This window comes from Rhinolophus sinicus, linkage group LG02 (assembly GCF_036562045.2).
Source record: "Rhinolophus sinicus isolate RSC01 linkage group LG02, ASM3656204v1, whole genome shotgun sequence".
In the NCBI taxonomy this organism is placed as follows: domain Eukaryota; kingdom Metazoa; phylum Chordata; class Mammalia; order Chiroptera; family Rhinolophidae; genus Rhinolophus; species Rhinolophus sinicus.
In genome coordinates, this window is record NC_133752.1 from 149,724,949 (window position 1) to 149,740,730 (window position 15,782).

Consider the following 15,782-nt stretch of genomic DNA (forward strand, 5'->3'; position numbering starts at 1 on the left):
TAAGCCTAAATTCCTAGGGGTCATCTTTGGGTCAGCAGAGCTTAGTGGTAAGTCAATGATTGGCCAATCATTTATTAATCCAGATTGATCCAGTAAGACTTCTTTGCTAATGGATCTGTGTATGGATTAAGAAAGCATTGTTTTAAACAATGCCTCTAGGCATGAGTTTTTCCATGCTTTGCTCCACATGAAATAAACCCCCTCAGGAAGTAGAGCTGTCAATCCTCACATCCTGCCTCACTGTGGTAGAATTAACAGGCCATGGAACTGGGTAGCTGGAGATGGGAGCAGCTCTAAGCTAAAACATCACAGACTTCTACTGTTGTTACTGAGGTTCAGTAATTTTTTTTGAATAAGTGCTTCTCAATTGGTTGTGTGCCTTTGGTCAATTTCCAAAGTCCTAAAAGGGTTGTTTTGGGCAGTTTTGTCTGGTTTTATTACTGCTTTTTTTTTTTTGGGGGGGGGGGGAGAATTTGTTGAGTTTCTCATTCAGCCATTCTGGAAATCGCTTCGAATATTTGACTTTTGTCCTTGTGTAACCCTTTTGAAAGAACCAAGGTTAACGTTGACTCAGAAAAGGGAGGAAAAAAGATAGGAACCCAAAATATAAAATGGAAAGCACCAAGCATAATCAAAGCCAAAGGTAAGTTTTGGCTTCCATTATGTCTAATCCCAAACTTCTAACAGAAGGTAAGTTGAGGTCACAGCTGAGTTCTTCTCCTAAACTCTGTAAGCAGAAGTTCTAGGTGATTGTGGAAAAATAGTTGTTCTTTTATTTTAGAGCCAAAGTTTCCTCACGAATCTTTATCCTATAGCTATCTGTTAATTTAAGCTAACTACCTTAGGCTTAAACATAGAGCACAATACAAAAGAAGATATGCAATCTCATCATTTTATGTTTTATGTTTTTTTTCTTCTAGCATCTAGAGGTGCTCTATGGAAATCTTGGAAAGAAAGAGTTATAAAGCGACCTGCAACAGCCCATGCTTTAAGACCAGATCAGATGATTAGTGACGATTTCGCAAGAAATATAAAGGTTTCAGAAATACAAGGTATGCTACAGGAACTCATAGGTACTGCAATGTTCAATAAATTGGAAAACAGTGCTATTAAATACATATCATCAACAATAGCAAACCTTTCTAAAGCACTGAGTGCACTAAATGATGAAGTAAAACTTATTAACTTCCAAAGTGCCAGTGTGTATATAAATGAGACCAATGAAAGAGAAAAAGAGCTCTCCCAGAAGATAATACAAGATCTCAGTGAAAAAAATGTAATGCTTCAGCAGAAACTTCAAGATGCAGAAGAAAAATGTGACCAACTTATTCGATCCAAAGTATCTTCAGTGTCACCCACATCAACCTTGAAAATATTATCTGAGCTTTCTCCACAATCACCCATGGCCATTAGCAAAGCTGATAAAGAAGACAGTATAGACAGTATTTTGGCTAAACAATTTGAAAATATTGTAGATGAGGCCCACAGAAAAGGGACCAGAGCCTCGGGGATCAAGTGGGACTCAGCTATGTCATATACAGCCCAAGTTGAAATGACTCCAGATTTAATTGGACAGCAATCCCCTTTACCTGAGAAAAAACAGAAAACACCTAAAAATATCACTGAAGATACGGTATTACTAAAGAAGGATGGTGTCTATCAGAAAGACGGGGCTGATGAGTATCAATCACCGAAAAGAAAGCATACAAAAAGAACATCTCTGCAGGGGACCTCTTTATCACATCTGAGTGAAGATAAAGGTAAAAAGATGGTCTCAGAACCCAAAGTTGATTACCAGTTTGAGCTACAAGCACTGGAAAAGAAGAGTAAAGAAATGAAATCCTTTTCTGAAGCCAAATCAAGGTCATCCCTTGAATCAAAAGATCAACGTGTCCCTACTGATTTCCCTTCTACTCACATAGAGAGCCCAGGTGGCAAAAGTGGAACAAGTAGTTTATGGGAACGAGTCAGGAAGCTCAAAACTGAATATTTACTTGGGAAAAGCCAAGTTTCTTCAGAGAATAAAGAGGAGCCCACCCCTGAGTCAATAGATGAGAGCGAAAGTGAGATCAGCACCACAGAGCCATTCAGGCTGACTGAACGGGATCATCCCTCTGAGATATTGAAAACAAAAGGAAAGAAATATCAAATCTCTCTAGAAACTACCAAAAGCAAAGAAGAAAAAACAGGAGAGAAGGACACATCAGTCATCACCAAGAAGTTCAAGTCTCATGAACTTGTTAAATCACAACCTAGAATAACTGAAGAGACTTCAGAATCTATCAGAGGTCTAGGAAGTTCACATGGCAAAAGTGAACAGAATAACCTGGAAGAATTTCAGAAAGCCATAATGGCTTTCCTGAAAGAGAAAACTGATCACATAGAAAAGCCTTTGGATGAAAAAACTGTGCCAGAAAAGGAGTTATTACTTCAAAAAGCAGAAGCAGAAAAATTAGAAATCATAAAGGCAAAAATAGAGGAATATTTCCAAAGTGTGGCTGAAACTGTGATAAAAATCTGGAGAAAATACAAAGATATAAAATACGCAGGACAAGTTAAAGAGAAACCTATGAAACAAAAAAAGGTAGTCTCATATATGCCAGGATTGCATGTTCAGAAGCCAACTAGTGAAAATTCTAAAATTAGCACCTTACTGTCAGATGAGAGCATGGACCCAGTAGTTCACAGTTTAATAGAAATGATTGTGACTGAAATAGAAAGTGAAAGAGATGCTCCAGTAGTCTCAATAGCAGGGATACACCACAAGGAAAAGGAAAAACAAAGACAGAAGGAATATCTGCAAGAGGGTCAAGAAAACAATTTTGATATAAATCTTAAAGACCAGTTGGAAGAAGAAAGGAATCTCTGGGAGAAGAGTTATAATATGATAAAAAAGAATTTGAAGAAGGAAAAAGCATGGTTCCAGATGGAGGAAGGAGAGAAAAAGCAACAGAAGAATCGGTGGCAGGAGGAAGAGGTGCGGGAGGAACAGCAAAAACAGAGGATAGAAAAGCAGAGTGAGAAAGATGTGCAGCAAAAGCAAATGGAAGACGAGGAAGAAGAGCGGCAGAAGCAAAAGCAACAGCAGCTGGAAGCATGGGAGCAAACAGTGAAAACGCAAGGGGTGCCCTTGGAGAAGAAGGGACAACAGATGAGACAGGTTCAGAAGGAAGTGAAACATCTACAGCTGGAAAGCAGTTGGGAGAGACAGGAGAAGCAGAAGCCAAGGAGAAAGGTAGAAGACCATAAAAGGCAGTGGCAGAAAAAAGGAAGGGATCCGATAAAGATGGAGGAGGAAAACTCGGAAGCACTAAAAGAGCTATTCAGCCACACCTCAGTGCCACTGTCTCCTAGGAGGAAAAAGAGATCGAAAGATGCATTCCAGTTATACAAACCACAAGAGTCCCACGGGAGTCTTCAGACATTAGAGAGTCTTGTTGAAGAAGAGCACCCCATACCAGTCACTCTTCCCACCCCCGCACAGGCTCCCTCACCTGGGCCCTATCCTATTTCTGGATGGTCTCCCACAAAGTCCATCGCTGTCACCGCTGAGCAGGCCCAAGCACTGGGAATCACTGTCACCCCTGAGCAGGTCCAGGCCCAGGGGATCATTCTCACCCCTCAACAGGCCCAAGCACTTGGAGTCACCATCACCCCTGAGCAGGCCCAAGCACTTGGAGTCACCATCACCCCTGAGCAGGCCCAGGCGCTTGGGGTCACCGTCACCCCTGAGCAGGCCCAGGCGCTTGGGGTCACTGTCACCCCTCAGCAGGCCCAGGCGCTTGGGGTCACTGTCACCCCTCAGCAGGCCCAGGCGCTTGGGGTCACTGTCACCCCTCAGCAGGCCCAGGCGCTTGGGGTCACTGTCACCCCTCAGCAGGCCCAGGCGCTTGGGGTCACTGTCACCCCTCAGCAGGCCCAGGCGCTTGGGGTCACTGTCACCCCTCAGCAGGCCCAGGCGCTTGGGGTCACTGTCACCCCTCAGCAGGCCCAGGCGCTTGGGGTCACTGTCACCCCTCAGCAGGCCCAGGCGTTTGGGGTCACTGTCACCCCTCAGCAGGCCCAGGCACAGGGCATCACTCTTACTGCTGAGCAATTCAAGGCACTGGTGGTCTCTCTCACTCCTGAAAAATCGCAGCGTCTGGGACTCATACTCACACATGAGCAAGTCCAAGCATTGAGGTCTCCTCTCTCTCTTGAACAAGACTGGACACTGAGAGGCCCTATTACCCCTAGCCAGGACCAGACACTGAAGGCATCGGTCACTTCTGAACAGACCTGGGCAACGCAGATCCCTGTAACCACAAAACAGGCCCAGAAATCTGGTGTCCCTATAACTCCAGGACAGGATGAGGCATTGGGAGTCACACCACAGCAGACCCAGGCATTGCAGGACCTTCTTCCAGAACAGGCACAGGCACTGGAGTTGACTTGTACTCCTGAGAAAGTGCAGACTTTGGGTATCACATGTATCCCTGAACAAACCCAAGCAGTGGGTACCACCCTCACCCCTGAGCAGGAACAAGCTTTAGGGGTCCCTCTTACCCTTGACCAGGCTCAGGCATTAGAGACCTCTCTCACAGAAAAACAGGCCTGGAAACTGGGGGTCTCTATCACTCCAGAAATAGTTCAAGAAGTATCAAACGTTCTTACTCTTAAGCAGAACCAAGCATTGGGAGTCCCTATTGCCCCCCCAAAAGCCTGGATGTCAGCTGTCACTCTTACACCTGAACAGACCCAGGCTTTGGGGGCCCCTCTCACCTCAGCACATTTCTTAGGCTCTCCCATTACCCCTGAGCAAGTCCAACCTTTGGGAGCCCCCTTTACCCCAGGACAGGCCCAGCCCATGGGTATTACTCGCATGTCTGAACAGGACCTAAAATCAAGAGTTCTTCCCACTAATGAGCAGCTCTCACCACTCAGGGCTGATCCCTCTTCAGGACATACCCTGGACGTTGGGATCTCTTCTATTGCCGATAAATCCATCAAACCAAGGGTTCCTCACATTACTAAGCAGTCCCTCATATTCACTCCTTCCACTCTTAGACCATCTCAAGAATCAAAGGCTTCTCTTCCCCCTGGGAAACCCATGACATCAAGAACTAGGCGACCCCTGGCATTGTCTGTTCGTACTGCTGAGAAGTCCTCAATTGAGGTCTCTTCTACTCCTTTGCAGATATCAAGGTCTCCTCTTACCCAAGCCCTCTTTGTCCCTGGGAAATCCCTAGGAATAGGGACTCCTTCTGACCCTAGGAAGCTCCCAGCACCACAGACTTTTCCTTCCTCTAGACAGACCCTGGTCTCTAAGAGTCAATCCACTTCTGTGCAGTTGCTAGCACCAGAGGTCCCTCCCACCCTGCCTGGGAAGCTCCCCATATCCGGGGCCCCTCCCACTCCAGGGCAGCCCCTTGCAATGGATTTCCTTCATAGCTCTAGGCAATTCCTCACATCTAGGGACTCTCTGCCTCCCCAGTCTTGTCTGATAGCAAAGGACCCTCTTGCCCCCAGGCAGCTCCTTATAGCTGGAGTCCCACCCACCACCTCACAGATTTCCACTGTCTGTGATCCTCTCTCTCCTGGAAAGCCCTTCATTCCTGGGGCTTCTTCCATCCACGGGGAGCTCATGGAATCTGGACCCTTAATCCCCTCTGAGCAGCCCCAGGCATTTCAGCCCTCTGCTGCCCACGAGCAATCTCCCTATCTACAAGCCCTTTCCAGCCTTGGGCAGCATCTGGCACCATGGACTCTTCCTGGGCAAGCTTCCCCACTACAGATCTCTTTCACCCCTGGGCATCCCCCAACACTATGGGCTCCCTCAACTCCTGCACAGCCCCAGAAGGATTTGTCCTCTGCTGTTTCTAAGAAAAGTAAGAAAAGATTGGAAACTATTTCTTCTCTGAAATTGCAATCAACATTGGTCCATCCCAGTGCTCCAAGCTTCAAGGTACCTCAAGCCCCTTTTACCACTAAGAAGTTCCAAATATCAGAGGTCTCTGACACTCCTGAAGAAACCCAGATACTCTCCGATCCTTTTGCCGTAGAACAGTTTAGAACGTTTCAGTCCTATCTCGCCAATTATAGGACACCAGTATCACAACTCCCCTACATTGATGCAGGGACTCTTCCCACTCTCATGAAGCCTATGACATTGCCGCCTGCTCTTATTACTCAACTACCCCAAACGTCACAGACCGCACCTTCTCTATGGGACCAGAAATCCCGATTCCCCCCTATAAACAAGCCATGTATACTGACTTCAGTTTCAGGTACCAAGAAACCCACGATAATGGTACCCTCTCCTTCCTCTTCCCAAGAGTTCAAAGAGCAGAGGTATTTTGTTGATGTGGTGGCTCAGAGAAAGAACCTGATACTCTTACATCAGGCCACAGAAACTTCTGGACTTCCTTCAGAACTACATGCAACAGCCAGGGATCTCATAATTGAGACCCTTCATACGAACACAGTTCGGCTGGGATACCTATTCCGCAAATACATTGCCTATAGGCTGATCCAGCGTGCAAGGTAGATGTCACTATTACATGTCCAGATTTCTGATTTAGTCCTGATTTCACATACCCTCCCTCATTGCCCTGTACGTCTATACATATTTGTCAGATCAGATGTTCTAAAGGTTCTCTTATGGAAGGTCTGTGTGATGGAAGCCCAGTTAAGACAGCAAAAGGAGATTTTTTAGGAATAAGAAGTGTCATATAACATGATCCGTTTCATCCATTTATATCGCTAGCAAATATTCTGAAATAAATTTTGTGGATCGTGGCTGATCTCCAAAACATCAGCTTCAAAAATTTAGAGGTGCTTCCAGTTATTCTGAATTTCTTACATCATGGATTCACCAGAAGATACAATGATTCTTAAAATGGGAGATGGCAGGTTATGCACAAGGTGTTGCCATGGCAACTTTGCTACTGGAGTGACCTGGAGGAAACACGTCCTGGTCCTGAACTTTAAAAACTGCAAATATCAGAAATAGGTCAGGGAGAATTGTATACTTGAAACTTATGTAATTTTACTAACCATTGTTGCCCCAATAAATTTAATTATAAAAAATATACATTAACAATGAAAAAAAGAAAAGAAAAGAAAAAGAAATAGGTCAGGGAAAGTGACAATTGGCCTGCTATCCTAGCATTTGTGTTGGAGGTTATCAACCTGTTATTTTGGTGAAATTTTTAAACCTTAAGTTACAAGAAGCCAAACTAAAACCTCTAATAGAAGAGGTTGTCATTAATTATAGGGACAACTATATGTTATTTATTCAACAGATATTTACCGAATGCCTACTATGTGCCAAGCATTGTTCTAGATGCTAGAGATACAGCAGTGAATAAACCAAACTACCCTGTTCTCATTAAATTTACATTTTTGAGGACAGAATTCATTTGAAAACTAAGGACTAGAACAAGGTGCAAAAGAAAGACTTACCCAAGATAGAATCAGAACTTTTAATTTCAAAACTTAAGTAATCTGAGATTTGTTGGAAAATGTTTTACTCTATACCTGTCTTTAGTTTTCTCTTTCCAAACTGAGTATTCCTAGTCTTTTAAATGTTTTTACACTTTAATATCTTTATCCACTTGAGAATCTTAAATAACATGTACTTCGTCATTCTCCAGTTCTCTTATGTCTTTTTCCTGTGTTATACTTAAATAAAAATAAAAAAAAAGGAGTACATTCACCTGGTACGATATTTAAAAAATACAAATGGTTGAGTGAAAAGTCTCTCTAATATTCCTATCCCTGGCCATTAGGTCCCTCCCCCAGGGTTACTAACGTATGTCCATCCAGAAAAATTCTCTGCATATATACAAAAGTATATATGCTACTTAATCCCCCTTTTTACATGTTTTAAAGTTCTGACGTTTGATTTGCATACCTTAGATATTAGGTATTAGCTAACTTGGGTATTAGTACATAAAAAGCCTATTCATTTTATAGCTCCATAGTATTCAAAGTCTGGATTTACCAGAATTTACTTAACCTCTGATGGATATTTATGTTGTTTTAAATATTTTGCATTATAAAAATATACTCTATGAACAATCTTGTATACGTACACACATATGAGGTCAATCAAATTCGAGAACTCATCCTAGAAAAAGTGTTACATACCTCATTGCTGTATATTACTCTGGTCATCTTTGAAGTACTCCCCTTTGGAAACTATGCACCGACGCCAGTGCCTAGTCTACCCTTCAAAGCAATTTTGGAACTCTTTTTCTGGAATGGCCATCAGAGCTGTGGTCATATTACCCTCGATGTTCTGAATTCATCAAAATGTCTTCCTTTCAATATTTCCTTTATCTCCAGGTAAAAAAAGAAGTCATTGGGGGCCAGATCAGGTGAGTGTGGAGGGTGTTCCAATACAGTTATTTGTTTACTGGCTAAAAACTCCCTCATAGACATTGCCATGTGAGCTGGTGCATTGTCGTGATGCAAGAGCCATGAATTATTGGTGAAAATTTCAGGTTGTTTTCATCTAACTTTTTCACGTAGCCTTTTCTCACAGCACTTCCAAATAGTAAATTTGGTTAACTGTTTGTCCAGTTGGTACAAATTCATAATGAATAATCCCTCTGATATCAAAAAAGGTTAGCAATATCATTGCAACAAGTTTGTGAACATAATTCTCAGACCTCGTATATGTATGTCTATTCCTAGAAGTAGAATTTCTGGATCAAAGCGTAAGTATTTTGTAATTGTGATATATTTTTGTCAAATTATTTCCAAAGAGGTTGTGACAACTTACATATTAATCAGTGTTTTATAAAAGAGTATTTTCCCACATCAAGACTAACATGAACTATTACCAGCCAATACGGTAGATGAAACATGGCATTTCACTGTTTTAATTATCATTATTTTTACTATGGGTGAGGTTAAACATCTTTTCATAGACTTAAAGCCATCTGTTATTTCATTTTCTGTGAAGACTCTATTAAAATACTTTGCCCAGGGCCGGCCCGGTGGCTCAGGCAGTTAGAGCTCCGTGCTCCTAGCTCCGAAGGCTGCCGGTTCGATTCCCCCATAGGCCAGTGGGCTCGCAACCACAAGGTTGCCAGTTCAATTCCTCGAGTCCCGCAAGAGATGGTGGGCTCTGCCCCCTGCAACTAAGAACCTTGAACACAGCACCTTGAGCTGAGCTGCCTCCCAGATGGCTCAGTTGTTGGTTGGAGCGTGGGCTCTCAACCACAAGGTTGCCAGTTCAATTCCTCCAGTCCCGCAAGGGATGGAAGGCAGCACCCCCTGCAACTAAGATTGAACACAGCACCTTGAGCTGAGCTGCCTCCTGAACTGCTCAGTTGGTTGGAGCATGTCCTCTCAACCACAAAGGTTGCCGGTTCAACTCCTGCAAGGGATGGTGGGCTGCGCCCCCGGCAACTAGCAACGGCAACTGGACCTGGAGCTGAGCTGCACCCTCCACAACTAAGACTGAAAGGACAACTTGAAGCTGAATGGCACCTTCCACAACTAAGATTGAAAGGACAACAACTTGACTTGGAAAAAAGTCCTGGAAGTACACACTGTTCCCCAATAAAGTCCTGTTCCCCTTCCCCAATATAAAAAAAAAATACTTTGCCCATTTTTCAATTGGGTTGTCAAGCTGCTTTTTAAAATTGATTTGGGGGACCTATTCAAATATTTGGAAAATTAGCCCATCTGTGACAAAATTCCCCTCCCCCCGTTTGTGTTTTGTCTATGCTTTTGGTGGTTTTTGCTTTGTAGAAAATTTTGATTTTATGTGTTTACATCAATATATTTTAATGCTTTGTACCTTATTTAGAAAGCCCCTTTCCACTGCAAGAAATATAAAACAAATCCTTTCTAAGTTTCTTTTACTACTCTTATGGTTGGTTATTAGTTTTTTTTGTTGTTTGTTTGTTTGTTTTACATTTAAGTCTTTGATTCACAACTTTCTGTTGTGAGATACGGATCTGGCTTTTTTTTTTCCACATGGCTACCCAGTTGCCCCATGGCTTCTTACAAAAAAATCTACCTTTTCCCCTACTGACTTGAATGTACCTTCATCATACATTCTTGTACCAATTAGGCCCATATTTGGACTTTCTATTATTTTTTACTGATTGCATATAGATGAGTCACTTCTATTCCGTGTTATTTATTGTAGTTTAATTTTTATGATGCTGAGTCTTTGTGCTATTCATTAGTACTACTTGCCAGTATTTGTCAATGATATGTGAGCACAATTTATGTGTGTCATTTCTATGCTGAGTTTGTCATTGTCGGTTTGAGACCCTCCAGAGTCTCCTTTTCCTCGGGCATGATAATTTACAATGTTCATGGTGATAGCTGTTCTGTTAGCCATGTTCCTGAGAATATACAATGAAGCTCTCCCTGCTGAGCCCTAATGGATTTGTAATATGAACAAGTAAAGTTTTATTTTTAGCCACTGAGATTTGGGGGTTATTTGTTCAAACAGCAAAACCTAGCTTATTTTCACTGCTACAGTCTTCCTATCCAAGAATATGGTACACTTTTCTTTTTGTTCAAGCTGTGTGTGTGTGTGTGTGTGTGTGTGTGTGTGTGCTTCAGGAGCGTTTCAAAGTTTTCATTTAGCTCTTGCATATTCTTCCATAAGTGTATATCCTGGTAGTTTTTATTTTTGTTGTTACCATTGTAAATGGACTCTCTTCTTCTATGATGTTTTCTAACTTGTTATTTGTATAAATGAAGGCCAGATTTCTCTGTATCAATTTTGTATACAGCCATCTTACTCAAGCATGTGAAAGTTTTTCAATTAATATTCTTGATTTTTCCATGTATATAATCATGTAACCTGGAAATAATAATTTTTTACATCTATTATAGATTTTCCAGTTTTTAAACATGAAATTTCTGTCTCTTGACTACCTGAATTCATTAGTACCTCTAGGACTGTGTTAAAAAAATATTGATGTTATGGCTACAAGGCCATCTTTACCCATTTGACTGCCCTGAATAACAGCTGTGAGTACCTTTCCCATGCCCCATGTTATTTTTTTCTAACAAAAGTTCATATTCAAGAATCTTTAAATGGATCACTTATGTTTAAAGTCTCCTTTCTGAAAAAGTTGCAAAATGTCTTTAAACTTAGTCAATTTCTTTTCTTTTGTTATTTTCTGTGTAACTCAGGTTGCCAAAATCTAAGTCCTTTTTATTGCTCATTATTAAAAAATAAGTATAAATTGGTTAAAAAGGTAGTGACTATCTTTCTAGTATTTGTCAGTAAGAAAAATGCTGACTTTTGGGTTAAAGTACATTTTTATCATATTAAAGAACCTATTTGCTCCTATTTCATTATGTTTTTTCAAAATCAAGAATGGATGTTGAATTTTGTTAAATTTGTTAAATGTGATTTCAGCACACCATTTGCATGTGTATTAAATAAAATATGATTTCTCCTCAGATCTATTAATGATTAATTATATTAAGCCATCATTGCATTCCTGGAGTAAATCCTATTTGTCCTTGGTATAGCCTTCTTTAAATGTGTTATGGAATTTGTTTGCTGATATTTTATTTAGGATTTTTTTGCATTGATATTAATTAGTAAGTTCGATTGGTGGTTTCCTTCTTTTGGTGCTATCTTTGTCAAATTTTGGTATAATTTTAAGCTTATATTAAAAAATGTAGAATCTTATCTTTTTCTATGCTCAGGAATAGTTTAATAGTAAATTAGCTTTTTTTTAAGGTTTGGCAGATGTCACCTGTGATATTACATAGGCTTGGTACTTTTGGGGGAGAGTTCTTTGACCACTTTCTCAATTTTTTATGGCAATTAGTTTGTTTAGAGTTGTTGAAGATTTTGAAGACCTAAGTGACATGATCTGACCTGTTTCAGTAAAATCATTTAAAAATTGAAATATATAGATGAACATTTTGTAACAATATTTAACTTATACAACTGTAACTTTAATCCCATCAAGGATCAATTAATTTTTGTCAGAAAGCTCTTCTTTCATAGTTAATGTTATAATAATCAAATCACCAACAGGTATAATAAGGAATAAAATATTAATAGATTAAAGATTCCATAACAAGGATGGCTAAGTCAAGAAGATTCTAACATTTTATGGGAGAGAAAACATAAAATATAATAATATTAACTATTTTTGACTAGTATAAAAGATGGTTATAAGAATGCTACCCACTTGCTTCATTGAGAACAGTGTTATTTATGGGAATGGATTTAACAGGCATTTTGTAAAGCATGTACAGAAGTGATTAAAAATGCATGTAATGAAGATGGTTATAACAGTGAAAAAAACAAAAATAAAAATCACGTACAGGATATGGAAAAAACCCAATGCTATTGGAAAAATAATTTAATTAAAATACATTAAATTAATTCAGAAAGTTGATACATTTAAGTATTAAATGATCCATACATACAGTAGGTTCTAAACTATGAATTATAACCCACAAGAAACCTAAGAGTTATTCCCCCTATGTGTAAGTATGTGTGTGTGTATATATATATATATATATATGTATATACATACATATATATATATGTAAAGTACATACATTCAGAAAAATATCTTCAATGGGTTCCCATTGCCTAACCCCCCCCCAAAAAAAAATCCAAACTCCTAAATATACCTTTTAAGGCCTTTCATAATCCAGCCATTCCAGTCTCCTCCCCCACTATATCCTTTCACATATCTGTGATCTAAAAGTCCCAGACTGCTCTCCACTCCCAAAATGTAACTTTCATTGTCTTGCATTTGTTTATAGAATTCCCTTAACTTGGAATTCCTCATCCCTTTTTTCCCAACCTGGAATTCCTCTCATCCTCTTTTTCCCAAGTAAGATTTACCTGAGATTCTGTTTAAAATACAGATCCTGAAGCCTACCACCAAGATTTTTATTCAAATGATCTGGGGAAGCACTTGGGAATCTGTATGTTCAAGAAATGCCCCTGCCCCACAAATGATTCGGTCCAAGTGATCAGGGTCCATCCTTTGAGAAATACTGGTGTTGTGGAAAGAGAGAAAATTTGGGTTTGCTTCCAAAATCTGCTATTTATTAATTATGTGACTTTAGAATGTTATTTAACTTTGCTCAGATTCCTTTTCCTCTCCTGGAGCAGGGGATGGTGAAACACTATCAGTTTAGGAGACCACAACATGGTGGGACACATTATAGTAAAGAGAGAGTCCATTTTATGACTTTTCCTCAAGATCATGTTCAACATCTTCCTATGAAGCTCTCTTTATTCCTTTTATTAGAATTAATTATGTGTTCCTATTTGCTCAGACAGCATGTTTACATTTTATGTAGCATTTATTTCATTCTCTCTTTGACACGGTTAATTTATTAGTCTCCTATTCTGGCTAGTAAGTGCTTGGAAGGCAAAGACACTGTCTTTTTCACAATTGTATTAAGTACCTTCTGTGTCTTGTACATATCGATACTAAAATTTTAATGTATTATAATAAAGAACACTATTATAACATTAAATTCTTGGAAGAGTTAATGAAAATTTGACAGATTTTGAAATTTTAGTCATGTAGGGAACTAGATTAAGATGTCATCGGGGCAGCCAGTTGGCCCCATTGGTTAGAGCACAGTGCTCATAACACCAAGGTCACAGGTTCAATTTTCACATGGGCCAGAGAGCTGCACCCTCCACAACTAGAGTGAAAACAATGACTTGACTTGGAGCTGATGGGTCCTGGAAAAACACGCTGTTCCTCAATATTCCCCAATAAAAATTAAAAAATTAAAAGATCTCATTAAGCAAGCCTCCCACTCTGTCCCATCCCTCTCTATTTACTAAGGATGAGATGAGATTGAAGTAACTGAGGCCAAGTTTGCTGAGTTAAGGTCAGTAATTATATCAATCTAATTCTTGTTAATTTTATCAAGAAACAACATAATCAAACGATTACAAGCCATCCAAAACAGTGGGAAAGGTTATGAGATGCAGAACCTCTATATCATGCTGAGCAGAATTGATGACTACCAGAAAAATGTGATGGCGGTCTGGACCAAGAAGCAGATGTCTCTAGAGCAGAAACGGAATCAGTGCCTGAGGAAAATGATGTTCTTATTCAGCCAGGTAACTTGTTTCCTATTTCCTCTCCCCAGTGTGTAATAAGGAAAAAGAAAGTAGTAAGCTTTGAAAATAATATTTACCTGGAGATACCATGTATATTGGTTTCCTAGGGCTACTGTAACAAATTACCACAAACTTATGGTTTAAAACAACAGAAAGTTATGCTCTTACAGTTCTGGAGGCCAGTTTGTGAAATTGAGTGAGGTTGGTTCCTTCTGGAGGCTCTGAGGGAGAACATTTATTCCATGTCTCTCTCCTAAGTTCTGGTAGCAGTAGACAATCCTGGGCATTCCTTAACTTATAGCTGCATAACTCCAACCTTTGCCTCTGTCCTTCCCATGGCCTTCTTCTCAGTGTCACGTCTTCTCTTCTGTCTCTTATAAAACCATGTGTCATGGATTTAGGACCCACCTGATTAATGCAGGATGATCTCATCTTGAGATCCTTAATTACATCTGTAAAGACCCTTTTTTCCAAATAAGGTCACATTCACAGGTTCTAGGTGACCATATCTTCTGGGGTGTTCACCATGCAACCCACTACACCGTGAATTCAGTAAAACTCCTAAATTGACAACAGTAATATTGGCTGGACTCTCTAGATGAGGAAAAATTAGAACAGGAGAGACTTCCAAAAACGTTCAACTTCTTCCTAGTCACCCCGCATCTACTAGCCTCTAAATATGAAAACTCCTAAAGTCACTACTCTCCAACTGATTCACGGTTGTTACTTCTCAAAACTATCAGATAACAAGTTTTGATGAGTTTACAAGAAAGGAGACTAAGATTTATTTAACTTGCTTACATAGCACCAGGCACAGAAGATCCTGTTAAATTCTGACAATCCCCTCATTATGGCCCAGAGCCCCCTCTGAGATAACCATCAGTATGCTTTTGGGAGTGATAGTAACCTTCCAAAAAGTTATAGAGCTGAGATTAGAGTTCTTTGCTTTGGGATTACATGCTCCCATTACATGTTCTAGCATGGAGTTCTGGAGCATTCTTGGCGTTCTAGGAACATTTTATATCTATATGTCCTTTCTTTCACTAAATTAATTAATTAATTTGATTAATTAACAAGACCAGTTTATTTGCTACTTTAGAAGGTGCAGAGACTTCTCATCATGGCCTGATTCAAATCAGACATATTCTAAATTTTCCAGAAGAGTTACACTTTGAATGTTAGAAAATGGATATTTCTGACAGTTTTTGGTTTGAAAAATATGGCCAAAGTAAATGAAATAAAGCAAGATGCGTTGGCAGTGCCACGAGCTGTCTAGCAGGATTCACAATGTCCAGGGCATTTCCGAAGATGACAAAGGGTCTGGGGTCAGCGAAGCCATAATCTAGATGAAAAGGTGGATATCAAGGCATAAAGAAGGGAGAGGAAAAAGCAAAAGGGAGAAGAGGGTAGAAACTAATAAATACCTTATGTGGAGTCAGGGTGGTGGTCAAGAAGTTGGTTCTGCTACCACATCATGTTTGTTCCAAGCAGCTTCACTACATACTAGCTAAGAGGCCTTGGGCAAGCCACTTAAACTTTCTGAGTTCCAGATCTCCACATGGAAGACAAGGATAATAATAATACCTCTCTCATAAGGTTGTTGTAAATACCAAATGAGTTAATATATAGAAAACACCTGACATTCAGTAAGTATTCAGTAAATGTTAGCTATCATTCCATTTGCATAGTGCTTCACAAT

At 40.0% G+C, this 15,782-nt stretch overlaps 1 protein-coding gene across 1 annotated transcript in view; it reads left to right on the forward strand.

Annotated features, from left to right (window-relative positions):
• FAM186A (family with sequence similarity 186 member A) overlaps positions 1 to 15,782 on the forward strand; it is a 46,900-nt gene that overhangs the window by 26,086 nt on the left and 5,032 nt on the right. Inside the window, exons 5-6 of the mRNA XM_074324893.1 lie at positions 921 to 6,522; positions 13,891 to 14,083. Coding sequence (XP_074180994.1) covers positions 921 to 6,522; positions 13,891 to 14,083 — 5,795 coding nt within the window. The remainder of the gene's footprint in view (positions 1 to 920; positions 6,523 to 13,890; positions 14,084 to 15,782) is intronic.